General features: G+C 32.3%; 1 protein-coding gene across 2 annotated transcripts in view; it reads right to left on the bottom strand.

Moving 5' to 3' along the window:
• Nucleotides 1-2,117: 2,117 nt before the first annotated feature.
• The window catches only part of LOC140048513 (alpha-1,3-mannosyl-glycoprotein 4-beta-N-acetylglucosaminyltransferase A-like), a 47,142-nt gene continuing 33,080 nt past the window's right edge, over nucleotides 2,118-16,179 (bottom strand). For both annotated transcript variants that reach the window (XM_072093250.1, XM_072093249.1), the window contains 8 exons: nucleotides 14,668-14,743; nucleotides 12,074-12,188; nucleotides 10,918-11,048; nucleotides 6,091-6,198; nucleotides 4,310-4,503; nucleotides 3,484-3,644; nucleotides 2,813-2,925; nucleotides 2,118-2,674 (listed from right to left, as the gene is read on the bottom strand). In XM_072093250.1, the coding sequence (XP_071949351.1) occupies nucleotides 2,642-2,674; nucleotides 2,813-2,925; nucleotides 3,484-3,644; nucleotides 4,310-4,503; nucleotides 6,091-6,198; nucleotides 10,918-11,048; nucleotides 12,074-12,188; nucleotides 14,668-14,743 (931 nt within the window). In that variant the 3' untranslated portion in view covers nucleotides 2,118-2,641. The remainder of the gene's footprint in view (nucleotides 2,675-2,812; nucleotides 2,926-3,483; nucleotides 3,645-4,309; nucleotides 4,504-6,090; nucleotides 6,199-10,917; nucleotides 11,049-12,073; nucleotides 12,189-14,667; nucleotides 14,744-16,179) is intronic.

Raw genomic sequence — 16,179 nt, 5'->3', positions numbered from 1 at the left:
TATGCGTAGGTAGTGGCACTGTTTGTTGGCTAAAACCATAGTTAAAGCAAAAACTTTAAAGCAATGGTTTTTCTAAGGCGCCGCCACAAGATTGACGATTCTTAGGCCGTGTTTCCGCAGCATAACATACATTATCGGTTTATTTTTGGCTGTGGAAACACAGTCTTAAATGCCACCCATGGACAACTGGACGTTCAGTCTTAAATGCCACCCATGGACGACTGGACGTTCACAGTCTTAAATGCCATCCATGAACGACTGGACGTTCACAGTCTTAAATGCCACCCATGAACGACTGGACGTTCATTTTTTTTTAAATTTATGATTTACTTAATTGCTCATTAACAAAAATACAAAACAAGATTTTTAAATTACTAATCAGATATGTAAATTTGTAGTATAAACTTAATGTATTCACAGTACAAAATAAATATACTTAAATTAAAAAAATTGAAATTATACAAATTACAATCTAGTTCTTTGGCTGCTGTTAATTTATATGGAGAATGAGAGAGACGTTTTGATTCAATAAATGGATTACTAACTCGATTTTCGGCCATTTTGCCTATCACATGAAAAGTACAGTACGATACACTTTCCGTGAATAAGCAGAATGCATTATGTCAAACTTCACACTTGAATATCACGCATAAAGCCTGGTTTCCATAAAATCGCTACACCGTTTCCATTGAAATCGCTACATGCGCAGATGTCGCCGACGCGCATCGGGGAGGTCTCCCCGATTCATCGCAGACAAATCGGCAAAGTTCAACCATGCTCAACTTTGCCGGCAATGAATCGTATACGCGTGTACCAAAGAATATTTAGCGCTCGCGTACTAGATCCCAGATAAATTCTAGCGTTTCTGGAAACGCTAGGCTCTGTCGGCGACAGCAGTCGGCGACACGGTGTAGCGATTTTATGGAAACCAGGCATAACCGTAAAATATAAAACTACAAACGTTAATAAACACATTTCTCATTTTGTTCGTCAGTAATAATGATTACAATTATGATTAATAATGTCATTTCTAAATCTGATAATTATATTAATTTATTTTTGTCAGTTTTGGTAGTTGGTTTCAATTTAACTTACTGGTTTTTTTAAAAATATTTTTGTTGATTTCTTTAAAATTTATAATTAAATTAGTTTAATAATATACCATACCACATAAACAATTTCACAAAAATGTAAATAAATTGAAATTTGGTCAAATATTTATAAAATATATAAAATTTACTTGGCATCAATATATCTATAATTAGTTACCCCTAAAAAGCATAAATTATTTATTTTATCATTTTTATGGTTTTCATTAATTTATTGCATGTGCATAATAATTGGTAAATAACAAAGAATATCTTTAATTGTAATGTGTACCTAAATGATCAATATTAAAAAATACATTTATAAACATTTTTACAATGTTTCCAATGCAACAATATAAGAAAACACAAATTCATAAAAATTGATGTTCATTTTGATACACATTTTTTTTCTTCTTGAATTAGAAGGGTTCCTTGCCTTATCGGAATCAATGATGAAATATTAAAAATAAACTATTAAGCCCTGTCTACAAAACTATCAAACTTTATGTGACAAAAAATGTCATGTACCCATATACGGACACGATGGTGTCATATCACTACCATATTTGGGCACATCATTTTTTTGTCTAACTAGTTTAATAGTGTAGACAGAGTTTGGTATCGAAACGTCTAGAAATGTCGTCTTGAGGTCTGTATCCCTAGTTCTTAAGTTTTGTTTGATAAAAAACGTTTAAGCCCTTCATGTCTAGAATTGGGGATTCGTACATCAACAATCTAGCAAGGATAGTTACAAGAATTATCCACCTAACAATGCATAATGCATAGCCTTCCATATTTACCTAGTAATAGTAGTTTTAAACAAGCCAGCTTTTTTGTTTTGTAAATTTTGGCAAAAACATACTTTTAAAAAACTGTATTTAATAAGATCAATCAAGTTTCTTTTTTTAGTTGATGGTAATGGAATGTTCATTTTTGATTCGCTTCACTGATTATCATTTCCTGGAATCTTATTGGCCGGATTTTTTAGATTCATTTAGAATAATTTGGTGCTAAGTTGTTTTAAGACAGAAAACAGAAAATTAATAATTACTGTACGACTCTAGTCTACATCCATCTCTGACCCAACGAAGAGTCAACAGCAAAATAGGTCTAGAACAAAGGAAAAAAGAAACGGTTGTTGTGATTTAATACTAGTATAGGGCAGGGTGGGATTACCATATACCACATGGTGGGCTTACCATATACCACATGGTGGGCTTACCATATACCACATGGTGGGCTTACCATATACTGCATGGTGGGTTCACACTCAGAAGTGGGCTTATACTCGATCTTTGCAATCTCTTTTCGCCCTTTTGTTGTTAAAAGATTACTTAATCATTTAGGATTAATTTAAATTATTGCTCGGATGGATAGTTTTAAAAATCACCTACACCCTAAATATAGTTTCCAAACACCTACTGAATAAAACAACCAATAATACCCTATCTTTTTATAAATTATCTACAATAAAATTGATTCTGTACATGTTTAAAGATGAGATTATGTACAACTGGAATGATATAAAGGTTAAAGATCAGGTCAGGCCTAGGTCACCTTCTCCTTTTAGCTGGTACTATACGTATCTGAAATAACAAAAACAGTTCATTTTAACAACATGCGACAATACATTCCTTGTCAAATCAACCTCTGGGCTCACAGTTATTCAACATCAGAAGTCATTCAATTATTATCTAAATAAAATATATCAAAAATCAACTTACATCACTTAATATAACCCATGCCTTTGCATTACTTTGGACTCTTAGACGAATTTCTTGTACTTTATCTAATTTTTTATCCATATCACCCATAATTCTACCATCTTTAAATTCTCCTGTAAAAACAAAGTTTTTTTAAAAAACAGATTTCTTTAGACATTCATCCCACTATCACTGTATATGAGTGAATATAATTCTAGGGGCATAGGTACAAAATGTTGAAGAAAGTAGGTGTGGGATTATACTGGGGTTGCATTAACAATAAATTTACCAAAGTATTTATCAAAAATTCAGTGGTGGGATTATACTTGAGGATTTGGGACATATATACAGTACTAGTTTCTTGCCAAGCAGCTTGGTTTGTTTGTTTGTTTGTTTGTTTTTATTTCTTGCTCATATAAAAATAACAGTGGTACAGAAAAATATATATATACATCAAAAGTCGCAGACTTAATCAGAACAAAGACAACAACAAAAAACGAGTAGGAGCAAAGGATAACCCTCTAAACCCGGAGGTTTGTATCCTGAGGGGTCCCATTCAGAGTAACATAACAAAGACAAAACATGACAACTTAACTGACCAGCCCACTCAAATTCCCTGCAACTAAATTGACCAACATCTGGTAAATGACCGATTATAACTGACCCCTCAAAATCAGATACATTTGACCAACCTATTTGAATGTATCCATCATTAGTATGTTTTGATTTATTATCTTCGTCTGTTTCTAGTAAGCCTTCTTTCTTTTGCTGTTGATAACTTGGCATCACCTCTACAGTAGTATTTGTGAATATATCGCCAGGATGGTCAGCATTGCCACTCACAAAACGATAACTAATAATGAAAAAATTAATTTCAATTGTAATAATAATATAACAATACCACATTTATATAGCGTCCTTTTCATGAGTAAAACATGTTCAAAGGCGCTTTACATATTAAAGGACAACTTCACAGAGAACCATATTTTGACAATGTATTTAGGATGTACATATAATTTCAGAACAATTGCGAAATTGACGGTTTTGTTGCGCTTGCCGTACATCCGTAAATTACTGTGATCTCATGTGTGCTTAGAAATTTCTACCTCATGAGTTTTCACTGTTGTTAACATACAAGAGATAGGTACCCATCATTTCAATTTCTAATTTTTTTCTTCTGTTTTTTTTTAAACCATATTTAATGAGGGTGATACATCCAGCAATTGCTGATCATTAGGGACTCTAATAGGTTCACAAGACAAATAAATACACAAGATGCTCTACATAAACAAAGTCTTATTACAAGTCTTTGAGAGTGGAGTTGTAATTTTGTCCTTAGACAAAATCCTGGCATGTGACGGGACTTGAAACTAGGATTCTTAGAGTGGTAGCCCAGCATCATAACCACCAAGCCACAACTCCACTCCAATTTGACCTGTATGAGCACAATGCAGTTTATCCATCCCATTAATAATATCCTGGTGAGTTTTCTAGATGAATTAAATAATGTGAACGCACCTTATTATTTTAATTGGCGGGTTGAAGATAAACCTCACAACTGAACCAGCTTTTGGAAGTATACCCCAGAAAATGTCCTCTCCTTTATATGCTTTCTCCAAGGTGTACTTCTGATAGGGCTTAATTGTTGTTGATATCTCAGCTGGAGGGTTTAAGCTATGTTGTGGTAATTTACCCTTTCCAAAATCTTTATCCTGCAAGTGTAAACACATAATTGAAATTGTATTTCAATAGCAAGATATAGAGTCTTTCCCTGTGAATTTCACTTTCATATTAAGCTTTAAAGCTTAAAAAATTGTGATGTGCCTATATATGTAAATGATGATGTCATATCACTACCATATTTTGGCATATATAGCTACCGTATTTGGGCACATCACACTTTTTTTGTCAAACTAGTTTGATAGTGTGAACAGAGCTTAAGCTTGGCTTTCCCTTGGACGCAACGCAACAGCTTAAGAGAGTCCGAACTGTCGCTTGTGATTGGTCAAACAAGTGCTTGACTCTTCCACCATGATATTTAGAAAGATTCATTAGTAAAAAGAGCTTCAGTCACTGATAGTGACTATCATACTGAATCTCAATTGAAAGAAAAATGTAAAAAAAAAACTGCATGTAAACTTCTTCAAATCCAAAACATGCAAATAAGTACCAATTTGTTAATTATTATTTTAAAATTCAAATGGAACAAATACAGTAGTCAAGTTAGAGAATAGTTTAATTAACAAATTAAGTAAAATAGTCTGGAAAACTATTTTAAAAAACAAAACAGGAAGATCAGTCCTTCATTTTAAAAATATTCATTCATAATTAAAACCACCATGATGAGAGTCATAAATGAGATGGTTTCTAAATAAGACTTTGTCACATGGTACCAAAAGTTATGAGCGGTGGAGCATAACAAACTTATCTGCATCCTACAAACCAATATTTACCATCTACTAAATTACTATAATTTTAATGATTGCAGCATACAGTAGCTATCACAACAGTGATTGGTTTGTAGGCATGTGTAAACGTTTGTTATGCTCCAGTGCTTTGAAACTGTTATTAAGTATTGTATGCAAAAATGTATTAAAAGTTTTAAACAGGAAGTCAAAGTAGAATCATAAACAGCTTCTTTGAAAGACGCAAGCCGTGTTTTTATAAAAAAATGTCTTACAGTGCGGTGTAATTGATATCTTTCAAGTACATCTGGTGCATTAAAATATCGGTCCTGCAGCAGCAAAGTATTAATACAACATCAATTGTGAGTTAGTTTTAAATCCAGGCTACGTTAGAGCTGTTTATATAACAACTAAATAAATTCCTATCATTTGATTGGACGAATGTGGGTCACATGGTGTGCAATAGTACGCACTATTAAATGATCGTTTAATACTTACTTTATTTCGTGTATGAAAAAAAACTAATCTTTATACTATTGCTTTTGAAATACAACAGCGCCACCTATTTTGTACTTCCGCCACAATTTGAATGTTATGACTGGTTTTTTGCGATGGAAGTACATTTCTGGAGAGATGTACTAATTTAGATCAAAAAGGCATTTAAATTAGCTTTAGATCGTTTGTAGGATTTTGATTAATTAATGGGAACATCTCTACAAGACGTGGAATCACGTGGTGTCTGTTAAGAGCATGGAACTGATCGTGTCACAGCCACACAAAAAAAACCTTTGATCCCCAGAGCTCAGCATCCTGTGGTACATTGCCTTGGTCTACCTATCTATGTCTGCATATATGGTTTTTATGTATTTGACAAATATGGTGTTGATGCAGTACCTTAAGTTTTTGAAGTTTGCCCTTCAATGATGAGTGCGTACCAACGTGCTGATATAACGATGGTTTAAAGCGTATACGAAGCTGTGCTTTCTGTCTTGTGCAATGTTTCTGTAAAAAGAGAACAAAAATATTTGAGTATTAATTGTATAGTTAATCAACAAGATTCGATTCATTTTTTTTTTCTTAATTTTCTTCATACTCATGAAGATTCAATTCAATTTATTTTGTAAACTCGTGAAGAAAACATGGCTTAAATTCTTATATCTCTAATGAATACAACATAATAAGTGGATGGCTATATATGGAATCCGAATAAATTGCTTGTTATACCTCCATGGTTAGAGTAATGTTTACAATATCATTTTCTACAATACAAGACCAAAATTAACTGGTTTTCAATGTTTTTGGCAATGTCAGCATGCCATACTGATATTGTTTATCTTTGCATCCACTATATACTATAATGCGCTCTTCTAAAAAAATGTATGGCCAAAAGCACTGTGAAACAGAAATGATAGTATCAAGAAATTAAATTCTCAATTTTATATTACAAATTTATAATACTAATAGTTTTACAAAACAAAATTACATAATAGTAATGTTTTACAAAAACTTAAATTAATAATGCATTTCTGTATGTAATTATGTAGTGATGTGTTTACAATTTTAGAATTTCATAACACATATGTATAAAATTTAATTGCCTTGCTTGAATAATACATAAAATTTTATAAGTTTAATCGTATATCCTCCTTTTGGCTGTCGTTAACTGCAATTATGAACATATGACTGCACACTCTTAACACATGACTTTTTAATTTGCATTCTAAAAGAATTAATCAATATCAGGGTATTTTCCATCTACAGTAGTTCCGATTTAAAATGTCGCTAAAATGATTGCCAAGTTCAATTCAAGGGCATTATCCGCTCTTTTAAATCAATAAAAATGTAGTTATAAAAACCCTTATTTGTTTAGTAGCGGAAATATAAAAATAATAATGCATTTATATAGCATATGGCCCTATAAGTGCATTAGATGAATAAGCTCTATTGTCAAAGCACTGTAGTTAAATAAGGGATGTAGTTGAATAAGAATTTTAGTTGAATAGATGTAGGAAAATTAACACTGTAGTTTAATAAGTACTATAGTTGAATAAGTACTGTAGTTGAATAACTATTGTAGTTAAATAACTACTGTAGTTGAATAAATAAGCACTGTAGTCAATTAAGCAATACAGTCAAACAAGCACTGATGGTTGAATAAGTGATTTAGTTGAATAAGTGATTTAGTTAAATAAGTGATGAAGATGAATAAGTGATATAGTTGAATAAACACTGTAGTTGAATAAGCGCTGTATTATTCAAATAAGCACAACATTCAACCACGCACTGTAACTGTAGTAAAGGTAGTTGAATATTATTAGTCAAATAAGCACTGTAGTTGAATAAGGTCTATAGTTGAAAAGGCACCTGTAGTTTAAATAAGCATGTGACTGTAGTTAAATAAGTCTGTAGTTAAAAAATCTTGCAAATAATTGCAGCAAAACAAAACTCAACTACACTTATTGCTACACTCATTTGTTCATTGATGATACTGAAAAAAAACCCCTCCGAGACGACTAAAAGCCAGATAAGACATAATCGTAAATCAGTTTAGAAATTGTTCATCTACAAAGAATTTGTAAAAAGGGAACTAAATTTAGACTTGTAATAAATCAGGATTTACTATAGCATACATAAAATATTAAAACTACTTCTAGCTGAAATTAAAACTGGCAAAACATCATTGAGTCAATGTATTAGAATTGCGATCGAGTCTTCACACAGAGACTTAAACAACGCTTAGTCTGTCTGGAGTAATAATCATTGGTTGAATAGTTTTGTCATGGTAGATTTATTTGAATAATATTATTTAATGACGTCTTTGAATTTACAAATAAATTTTCACATTTTCACAACAGGAATTGTATTTTGTAACATTACAATTCTCATTGTATTGTATTGTAACAAAATTGAATTGAATAAAATATTGTGTAACTTATTAAACAGCCTCAATCGACATAAAAATTTAAATAATTAAATCCGGTTGATCACAAGGGACAGATCATCCGCACGGTCATGTGATTTGTCAAATCACTTCTGTTACATTCTTTTTTTTGGACCATATTTAATGAGGGTGATCCATTCATCCAGCAATTGCTGATCATTAGGGACTCTCAGAGGTTCACAAGACAAACATATACACAAGATGCTCTACACAAACAAAGTCTTATTACAAGTCTTTGGGAGTGGAGTTGTAATTTTGTCTATAGAAAAAACATGTGACAGGACTTGAACCCAGGATCCTTGGAGTGTAGCCAAGCATCATAACCACCAAGCCTCTCAATTCTTGCATTATTTAATTTAATCTAAGCGTTACAAAGATATGACCATTTTGTTTTCAATGGGTCAAAACATTCAAATTGAGGTCAGAGGTCAAAGATGAATTTTAGAAATTTGACAACATGGGTTTTTATAACCAGCATGATTCAAATATTCATAAAACATAATGTTTACACTTTCCCCATGATCTGCACACGAAGGCACTTTTTGTTACATAGGGATCTGGACTATTATGTCTAGGTGGGAACCAGCTTCAAAGTGTTTTTGAGTCACATGGATGTTTTTATATTGTTTTTGTTATTGTATGTTTAGTGTATTGACATTATGCTGGTTGCACAATAATTTTCATTGCAAGTAGTTGGTATATTGTCGGCAACATGTGGTAACACATACAATAATAATTTGACTGAATAGGAAATTCAACATCAGGTTTACAATTCAAAGATAATTTACGGGAACAAAATACTTCTGATCTTTTTATTTCAAAATCATAATTTGCAGATTTTCATACAAGCTGTTAAAATATGCAACCAGTTCCCACGCACATGATATTTCCTAAAAAAAAATCCTGTCATTGTCAATGAGAATATCCATAAACCCCCAGAAGAAGAATAGAACGGTCTAAATGAATATGACATTCTAATATTTATGAAATGTATGCATAGGATTATCCAGTATTAACATATTAGGCAAGAGTAAATTGTCCTAAAGTTCAAAAGTAATTGGTGTAATAATTGAAATGAAATTAAAAGTTAATCATAGATTACTGAGATTTTCTAAGCTTGTCTGTCATAAATTAATAAGACTTTGCAATAAATCTGTCCAATGAACTAATCTATCCAAACAAATGATTATGAGTTGTTCCATAATTATTCTACAAAGGGTTGACTAATCCATTTTACTTTAAGGTATTTTCATTCTAGAATAAACAAAAAACATACATGTACAGTATGTGTCACATGTCCAGTACAGTGTAAACATGTATTGGCTTAATCAAAATGTATTCTTTATTCTTCAACCAACAGTGCAAGGCACCAATAACAGGTTGATCATAAAATACATATAATATAAAAACACAAAGATACATTTATATGATAGTATAGTACATTTAAGTTGTGAAAGGCTACAGTTAAAAATATATACAAAATTATTTAATAAAAGTCAAGAATAAAATCTATTATACAAAAGAACGTTTTTTTTAACAACGCATTAAGTGATTTCCTCTAGAATTATTATGGAAATTCCCAATATTATTAAATAATTATTAAGACATTTTCAAGTGGTGCTCTTCAATAAAAAAAAGTTCATATTTAGGAAACTCCAGTCATTTCCTTTATAATAGAGGAATTGTTTTAGATTTGTTTTTTTCACATTTTTTCTTGATATACACTAGAAGACAATGAAAGTAAACAGCTTTACCAAAGCATTAACTTAGGCCTTCTCTCTCACACCTAAAACCATATGTTTGATTGCTACAGCTGGGTCATCTCATCTTTTATCTAAAGATACCTACAATCAATACCATCATTCATTATGTCCTTTAATCTCAAAAACTTAATTCTCATATTTTATTTACCATTTTGAGAATTAATGAGGAGATGCCTGAAGCAATGCGGAAGCTGCTAAACCAATCTGAAGACTCCTAAACCAATGAAGCGATGTGGAGCTTCCGGAACCAATGTGGAGTTTCCAGAAGCAATGTGGAGACTTCTGAAGCAATGTGGAGACTCCTAAACCAACGTGGAGACTCCTTAACCAACGTGGAGACTCCTTAACCAACGTGGAGACTCCTTAACCAACGTGGAGATTTCTTAACCGACGTGGAGATTTCTTAACCGACGTGGAGACTCCTAAACCAACGTGGAGACTCCTGAACCAATGCAGAGACTCCTGAACCAATGCAGAGACTGCTGAACCAATGTGGAGACTACTGAACCAACGTGGAGATTACTGAATCAATGTGGAGACTACTGAACTAATGTGGAGACTCCTGAACTAATGTGGAGACTCCTAAACCAATAGAAAGACTCCTAAACCAATGTAGAGACTCCTGAGCCAATGTGGAGGCTGCTGAAGCAATGTGGAGACTCCTGAAGCAATGTGGAGATTACTGAATCAATGTGGAGACTCCTGAACTAATGTGGAGACTCCTAAACCAATAGAAAGACTCCTAAACCAATGTAGAGACTCCTGAGCCAATGTGGAGGCTGCTGAAGCAATGTGGAGACTCCTGAAGCAATGTGGATACTCCTAAACCAATGTGGATGCTCCTAAACCAATGTGGAGACTTCTAAACAAATGTGGAGACTCCTGAAGCAATGTGGAGACTCCTGAAGCAATGTGGAAACTCCTAAACCAATGTGGAGACTCCTAAACCAATGTGGGGAATGCTGGAATAATCTGGAGATGGTATGATAATCAATTCTACTTTAATGCATGACTTACGTTATCCTTTTCTGGATTGCAAACTTTCACATACAGTATATGATCTAGAAGCCAGTCTATTGGTTTCTCTTTGTGAAACATCAGGAAGAACTCCACCACCAAGCCCAAATCACTGCTTTTGAATAATTTACCTATAAACAAACATAAATGCATCAAAATAAATGTTAGTAATAAGAAAAACCAAGACACAAAGCATATTTTAGATTAATATCTAAAAATGTGGTGTGGTAAAGAGGTCAAAGGTGACTTTCATGCAATAAGGTAGTAAATAGGTCAAAGGTGACTTTCATGCAATAAGGTAATCTGTTTGGTTGAAAGGTTAATCTACTACATCTTGGTCTTTTGGGTCAGCCATTGATAAATACAGTAACATTACCAAAAGCAAACTATATCGTAATATTTCAGATTTACATAATATTATTAAGATTAAATAGTTTTTACCATTTACTTCATTACATTAAAAATGAAATCTGATAATAAGAAATGTTATATAAATATTTTAAATAATTTGTTCTAATTTTAATTAGTTAGTGTTTCCTGTATTCTTTGTATTTCATTTTACTATGATCATTTTCAAATTTAAATATGGTTTCCAAAATGTTAAAATGTTCATGTTTATATTATAATTCAATTGTAAATGTTTATTACGATATTATTTGTCATGTAAATATGTATATACTGTGAGTCTAGACAAATAAAATTATTTTGTAGGAAATTGTCAAAAATGCTGGTTAAAGAATACTAAAATTGAATTTTTTAAATAGACTTATGTAAATATTTCTTTGTGGAGCTGTATGTATAGTTTTGAAACATATACTACCCATATTACCCATGTTCGTTTCAGAGAATAGTGAGTGTCCCTTGGCCGTAGTGTTAAAACATATTATCTCTTGCTATTTTCAAAGGAGAGTATCCCCTTAATAGGGGTGGCCCAAATGAGCTGTACAAATAAACCCTTGACTTTACTGTATTACATAATGACATAAATTAGTAATAATATATATACACAACATTAAGTTGACTATAATTTTCAATAGTCAGGATCAGTTTCATTCAATTTCATAATCTCGCTGCCAGAGAGAAATAAATATTGATATCATAATAAATATTCAATTCCATATACATAGATTCAATTCCAAGTTGAAACATGATTTACCTATAAAGCCCAAAGACGAGAATTCTAATAATACCCAATCGTCAGACTTCTGCTGCTGGGCAAAGTTCTTCATTGTGGTGATGTAGCCTGGCTTGGCGATGATGTCATCTTCAAGCTGCGAAATAAAATATTGCACTAGTAAAGTAGGTGACTGCAGAAAGGGGTAATATTGGAAAAGAAATTAATAATTTAATAATATGTACAATTCAACGTTACATTTATTTTAAACTCCTTACAATCTTTAAATTCACAACCATCATCATCGTCATTGATAATGATAATATCGGTTTCTATAGTCCCATTCTAACGATCATTGCTCATGACGCTGTGGACTTTGATGTTACTTTTTAACTACATGCTTTTCCCCTGAATTTAAATATAATCATTATTATCATATCTTTAATATTCATATTTATCATGAGTAATATATCATCCATAAAACGAGTAAAATTCATGCTGTTTTAGCTTTGCTATTGGACTATTAGTAATTAAACAATTTGTTTTGTTTCAATTATACAAGAATATTTTGAAATCCCTCGCATTAATACGAGATAATGAAAAACAATTTTATAGTCCGAAGATACAAAGTAATAATTTTCGTTGGATGCTATATTTAAAGGTCACAAAGCATTTAGTAGTCGTTAGTTAACAAGAATCTCCTGTATTCATTTGGAAAATTGACAGTTGTCTTAATCAAAGAATTTTTGATTAAAATTTATATACAGTGGATTGTAAATTTCTAATCTTATCTAATGAGAAAATGAAATATTCAACAACAACAACAACATTTGACACTTCTACAACAAAATAAAGAGAGAAATATGTTGTTACAGTATAATCGGTCAACTTTAATCGATAACCACTGAAGCGAATCGGAATTCAGTTGACGTTCATAAATTATTCATGAATGAAAGGCACATTTTACAGAAAAGTAAATGAAATAGGATCATAAGTTTACTGAAGTGGAATAGTATTTTGATTAGCATCATGAATTATTCATAGGATAGGAATTAGTCACATGTTATGCTAAGTAGACAAAATAGGTTCACAAGTTACTTAAATCAATAGTTAATCAAGCGGAACAGTAATGAGTTTCTTATGCCAGCAATGAAAACCACCTTTAGGGTCTACAGAAGCAAATTGCAACATGTCTTTTTATGGAACATTAAGTAATCAATCCCAAGGTAGTAGGTTCGAGTCTTTGCTGTTCAGACAGAATAGTACTCGCATAATAAAATCAAACATTTATAAAGCGCTCTTTACTGGAGTCTCACAGCGCAAAATGAATTTATGCATATCTCTTTTGTTTTAAATGTACAGTGGATATCAGACAAGCTATTAATACTACAGTAGTTCTTGATACTGAGTAGGTTTTAGCCTCCAGTTCTATCACATAAAATGTATAGAATAGAAGGGTTCATATGTATATTTTTTCTACACGCTCTTTTCTCTAATAGAGTAAACACATTCAAACTTTCATTTGTTCTTCATCCAAACATGTTACATAATACCTCTGAAACCATTATATCGGGACATAAGAATCAACGACCAGTGGCCGTATTCACACTTAGGCTTAGGGAAACACCCTTAAATTGAAAAAAATCTCCTATCTAAGTGAATGTAATTTAAGGGAAATACTTAATATTTATTGAATTTGAGTGAAATTCTTGAAAGGGAAATATCTGACTTAAGTGTGATTGGTGAATATGGCCACTGGACGTATAAAGGCCAATTTACACAGACAAGCGGTAACTAAAACTCTGTAACTTGTCCCACGTAAAATTTGTATCTATCCTGAGCGGAAACTTCCCAAATAACAGATTCTATATTTTTGTTACCGCTCATCTGTCTAAATTGGCCTTAAGAGAGTGAACTGTTCACACAAGCACTTATGTCAAACTATGTTCTATGTATGCATAACTATAGTGCATGTGTGAACACAGCTAATGTACAGGGAAAAAAGGAGGACATTTTTATTTTAACACCTGTTTTCACTACATTTGTATGCATGAATGAGTGACAATGTATTTCCTGGTAAATCTAATGGGAGTAACAGACAGGTAATAGTTTGAGTAGAAACAGATACAAAATCATGACATGATGACGTCATATCACTACCATGTTTGGGCATATCACTACCATATTTGTCAAACTAGTTTGATAGTGTAGACAAAGCTTAACAGAGAGGTTAATAGTTCGAATGGAAACAGATACAAAATAAAATCCTGATCATCAAGAGGACAACATCTTAAATTTGTTTTTGTTATTTTCTGTTCCTAAGCTCTGCCTAGTTTGACAAATATGGTAGTGATATGCCCAAAAATGGTAGAGATATGACCAAAGATGGTAGAGATATGACATCATTATGTCCATATATGAGCACATTACATTTTTTTGTCACATAAAGTTTGATAGTGTAGACAGAGCTTTGAAAACGTTTAGTGTGCATGTCCACCGTGATGACTCACAAGACACTCTCTTGGAGGAACGTCGTTTAGTTACTGTATTTTCTACAGCGCCCGCTAAGATTTGAACCAAGACTGTAGTAAAAAGCAATCACTATAAAAACCATGTTCCTACGTCATTAAACTTACCTGAACATAATATGTAGCTTTTGGTTGACAATACATCATTAAAAAAGAGAAGTCTAGATTTTGTTTCGTTCTCCATCTACACAAAAAGAAAATAAAGAAATTGACGATAATGTACAGTAGATGATATATATTATTAAACTTTTTACAAAACCATTAATTATCAATATTTGTTCTATAATTGAACTTTTTACATATTTTCAGTTTTTCTTTAATAATAAGATTATAACAAGAAACAAAGCTAGTAATAATGTTATATAAATACAAATAAATTTTAATGTATTTCTTTCTAAATGTGGTATTACTATTAGGCCTATTATGGTATATTTCATATGGTATTATCTCAAAAAGGAAACAGTATAATAGAAAACAGGATATAACTTAATATTATAAAAGGAAAATTTCACAAACCAGAAATGGTTTTAGTATTCTAGGATCGCCACTTATAAGGGATAAAAATGGTCTATTTTGCTCAGCTTAAACTTATTAAAAACCTCCCAGATAACCCTGTCCACAAATGGAAGCAACAACCCCCAATACAACCCTATAGTACGGTATAACAGTATAACGTTTGTTGGGACAATATGTGGGCCAATGTTGGTTATCAAGGTAAAACTATGAATAGACCAAAGGGTACTGTAGGCCTAAGCATAATTATTAAGTTTTCAACGCATGACCTACTGTACAAAACATCTAAGATCGTCTTTAAACTTCTAATATTCTGTAGATGTAAGCCATATGTTGTGCGAATGAAACATGCACATTAAATGAATTATTATCTATTTGTTTAATTCCTAGAAGGGTTAAGTGTACTGTATACACAGGCCCTGTTCAGACCCATGGCGTTAGACCGTTTTAGCGTACAACGTTACTATCAAGGTCACGTTACAAACCGCAGAGAAAAAAACGAGGTGTTCAGACCCATAGCGTACGATTATCGTTACAACGGAAGTACGTCATCCAGGTTGTTTCTAGTTGCATATTCATGTGCTCTTACCCACGTGTTTTCATCATTATTTCCACTGTATATAGGCCTAGATCGCAGCCCTACAATTATGACAAAATTTGCCGTAAATAAAACATACCTCAGCATTTATTTAAGAAAAAAATATAGTAAAGCCAAATTTCTGTTTCTATTGTTTTTATTTTGTAGTAAAAAACATTTTCCCCAGGCTCTTGTGTTACGAAAATAAAGCAGGGCTCGTAATGATGAAGAAAACAATGATTGTGATTAGTCTATCCAGTCCAGTCAAAGATATAATATATTCTTTAGTTCAGTCGGTTGAAAATAACCCTTAATAAAAGGGACACAGCTCCCCTTGTTTGTTTACTGATTTTTTTAGGAGTTAGGGGGTTTTCAGCATTAAACTTGTCCAGTCTAGTCTGCCTTGATGAATGAGTGACTTGATGTCCCACGCTAGTTTTTAGCTTGAATGAAATGCGTGAATGGCTTTAGGCCTAGCTAGGCCTAAAAGCGGATGGGATCGTAGTCCCTATGTTTAAATACAAGGTGCA

Source organism: Antedon mediterranea, chromosome 5, assembly GCF_964355755.1.
Source record: "Antedon mediterranea chromosome 5, ecAntMedi1.1, whole genome shotgun sequence".
NCBI classification, from domain to species: Eukaryota; Metazoa; Echinodermata; class Crinoidea; order Comatulida; family Antedonidae; genus Antedon; species Antedon mediterranea.
This window is presented reverse-complemented; position numbering and strand designations above follow the sequence as displayed.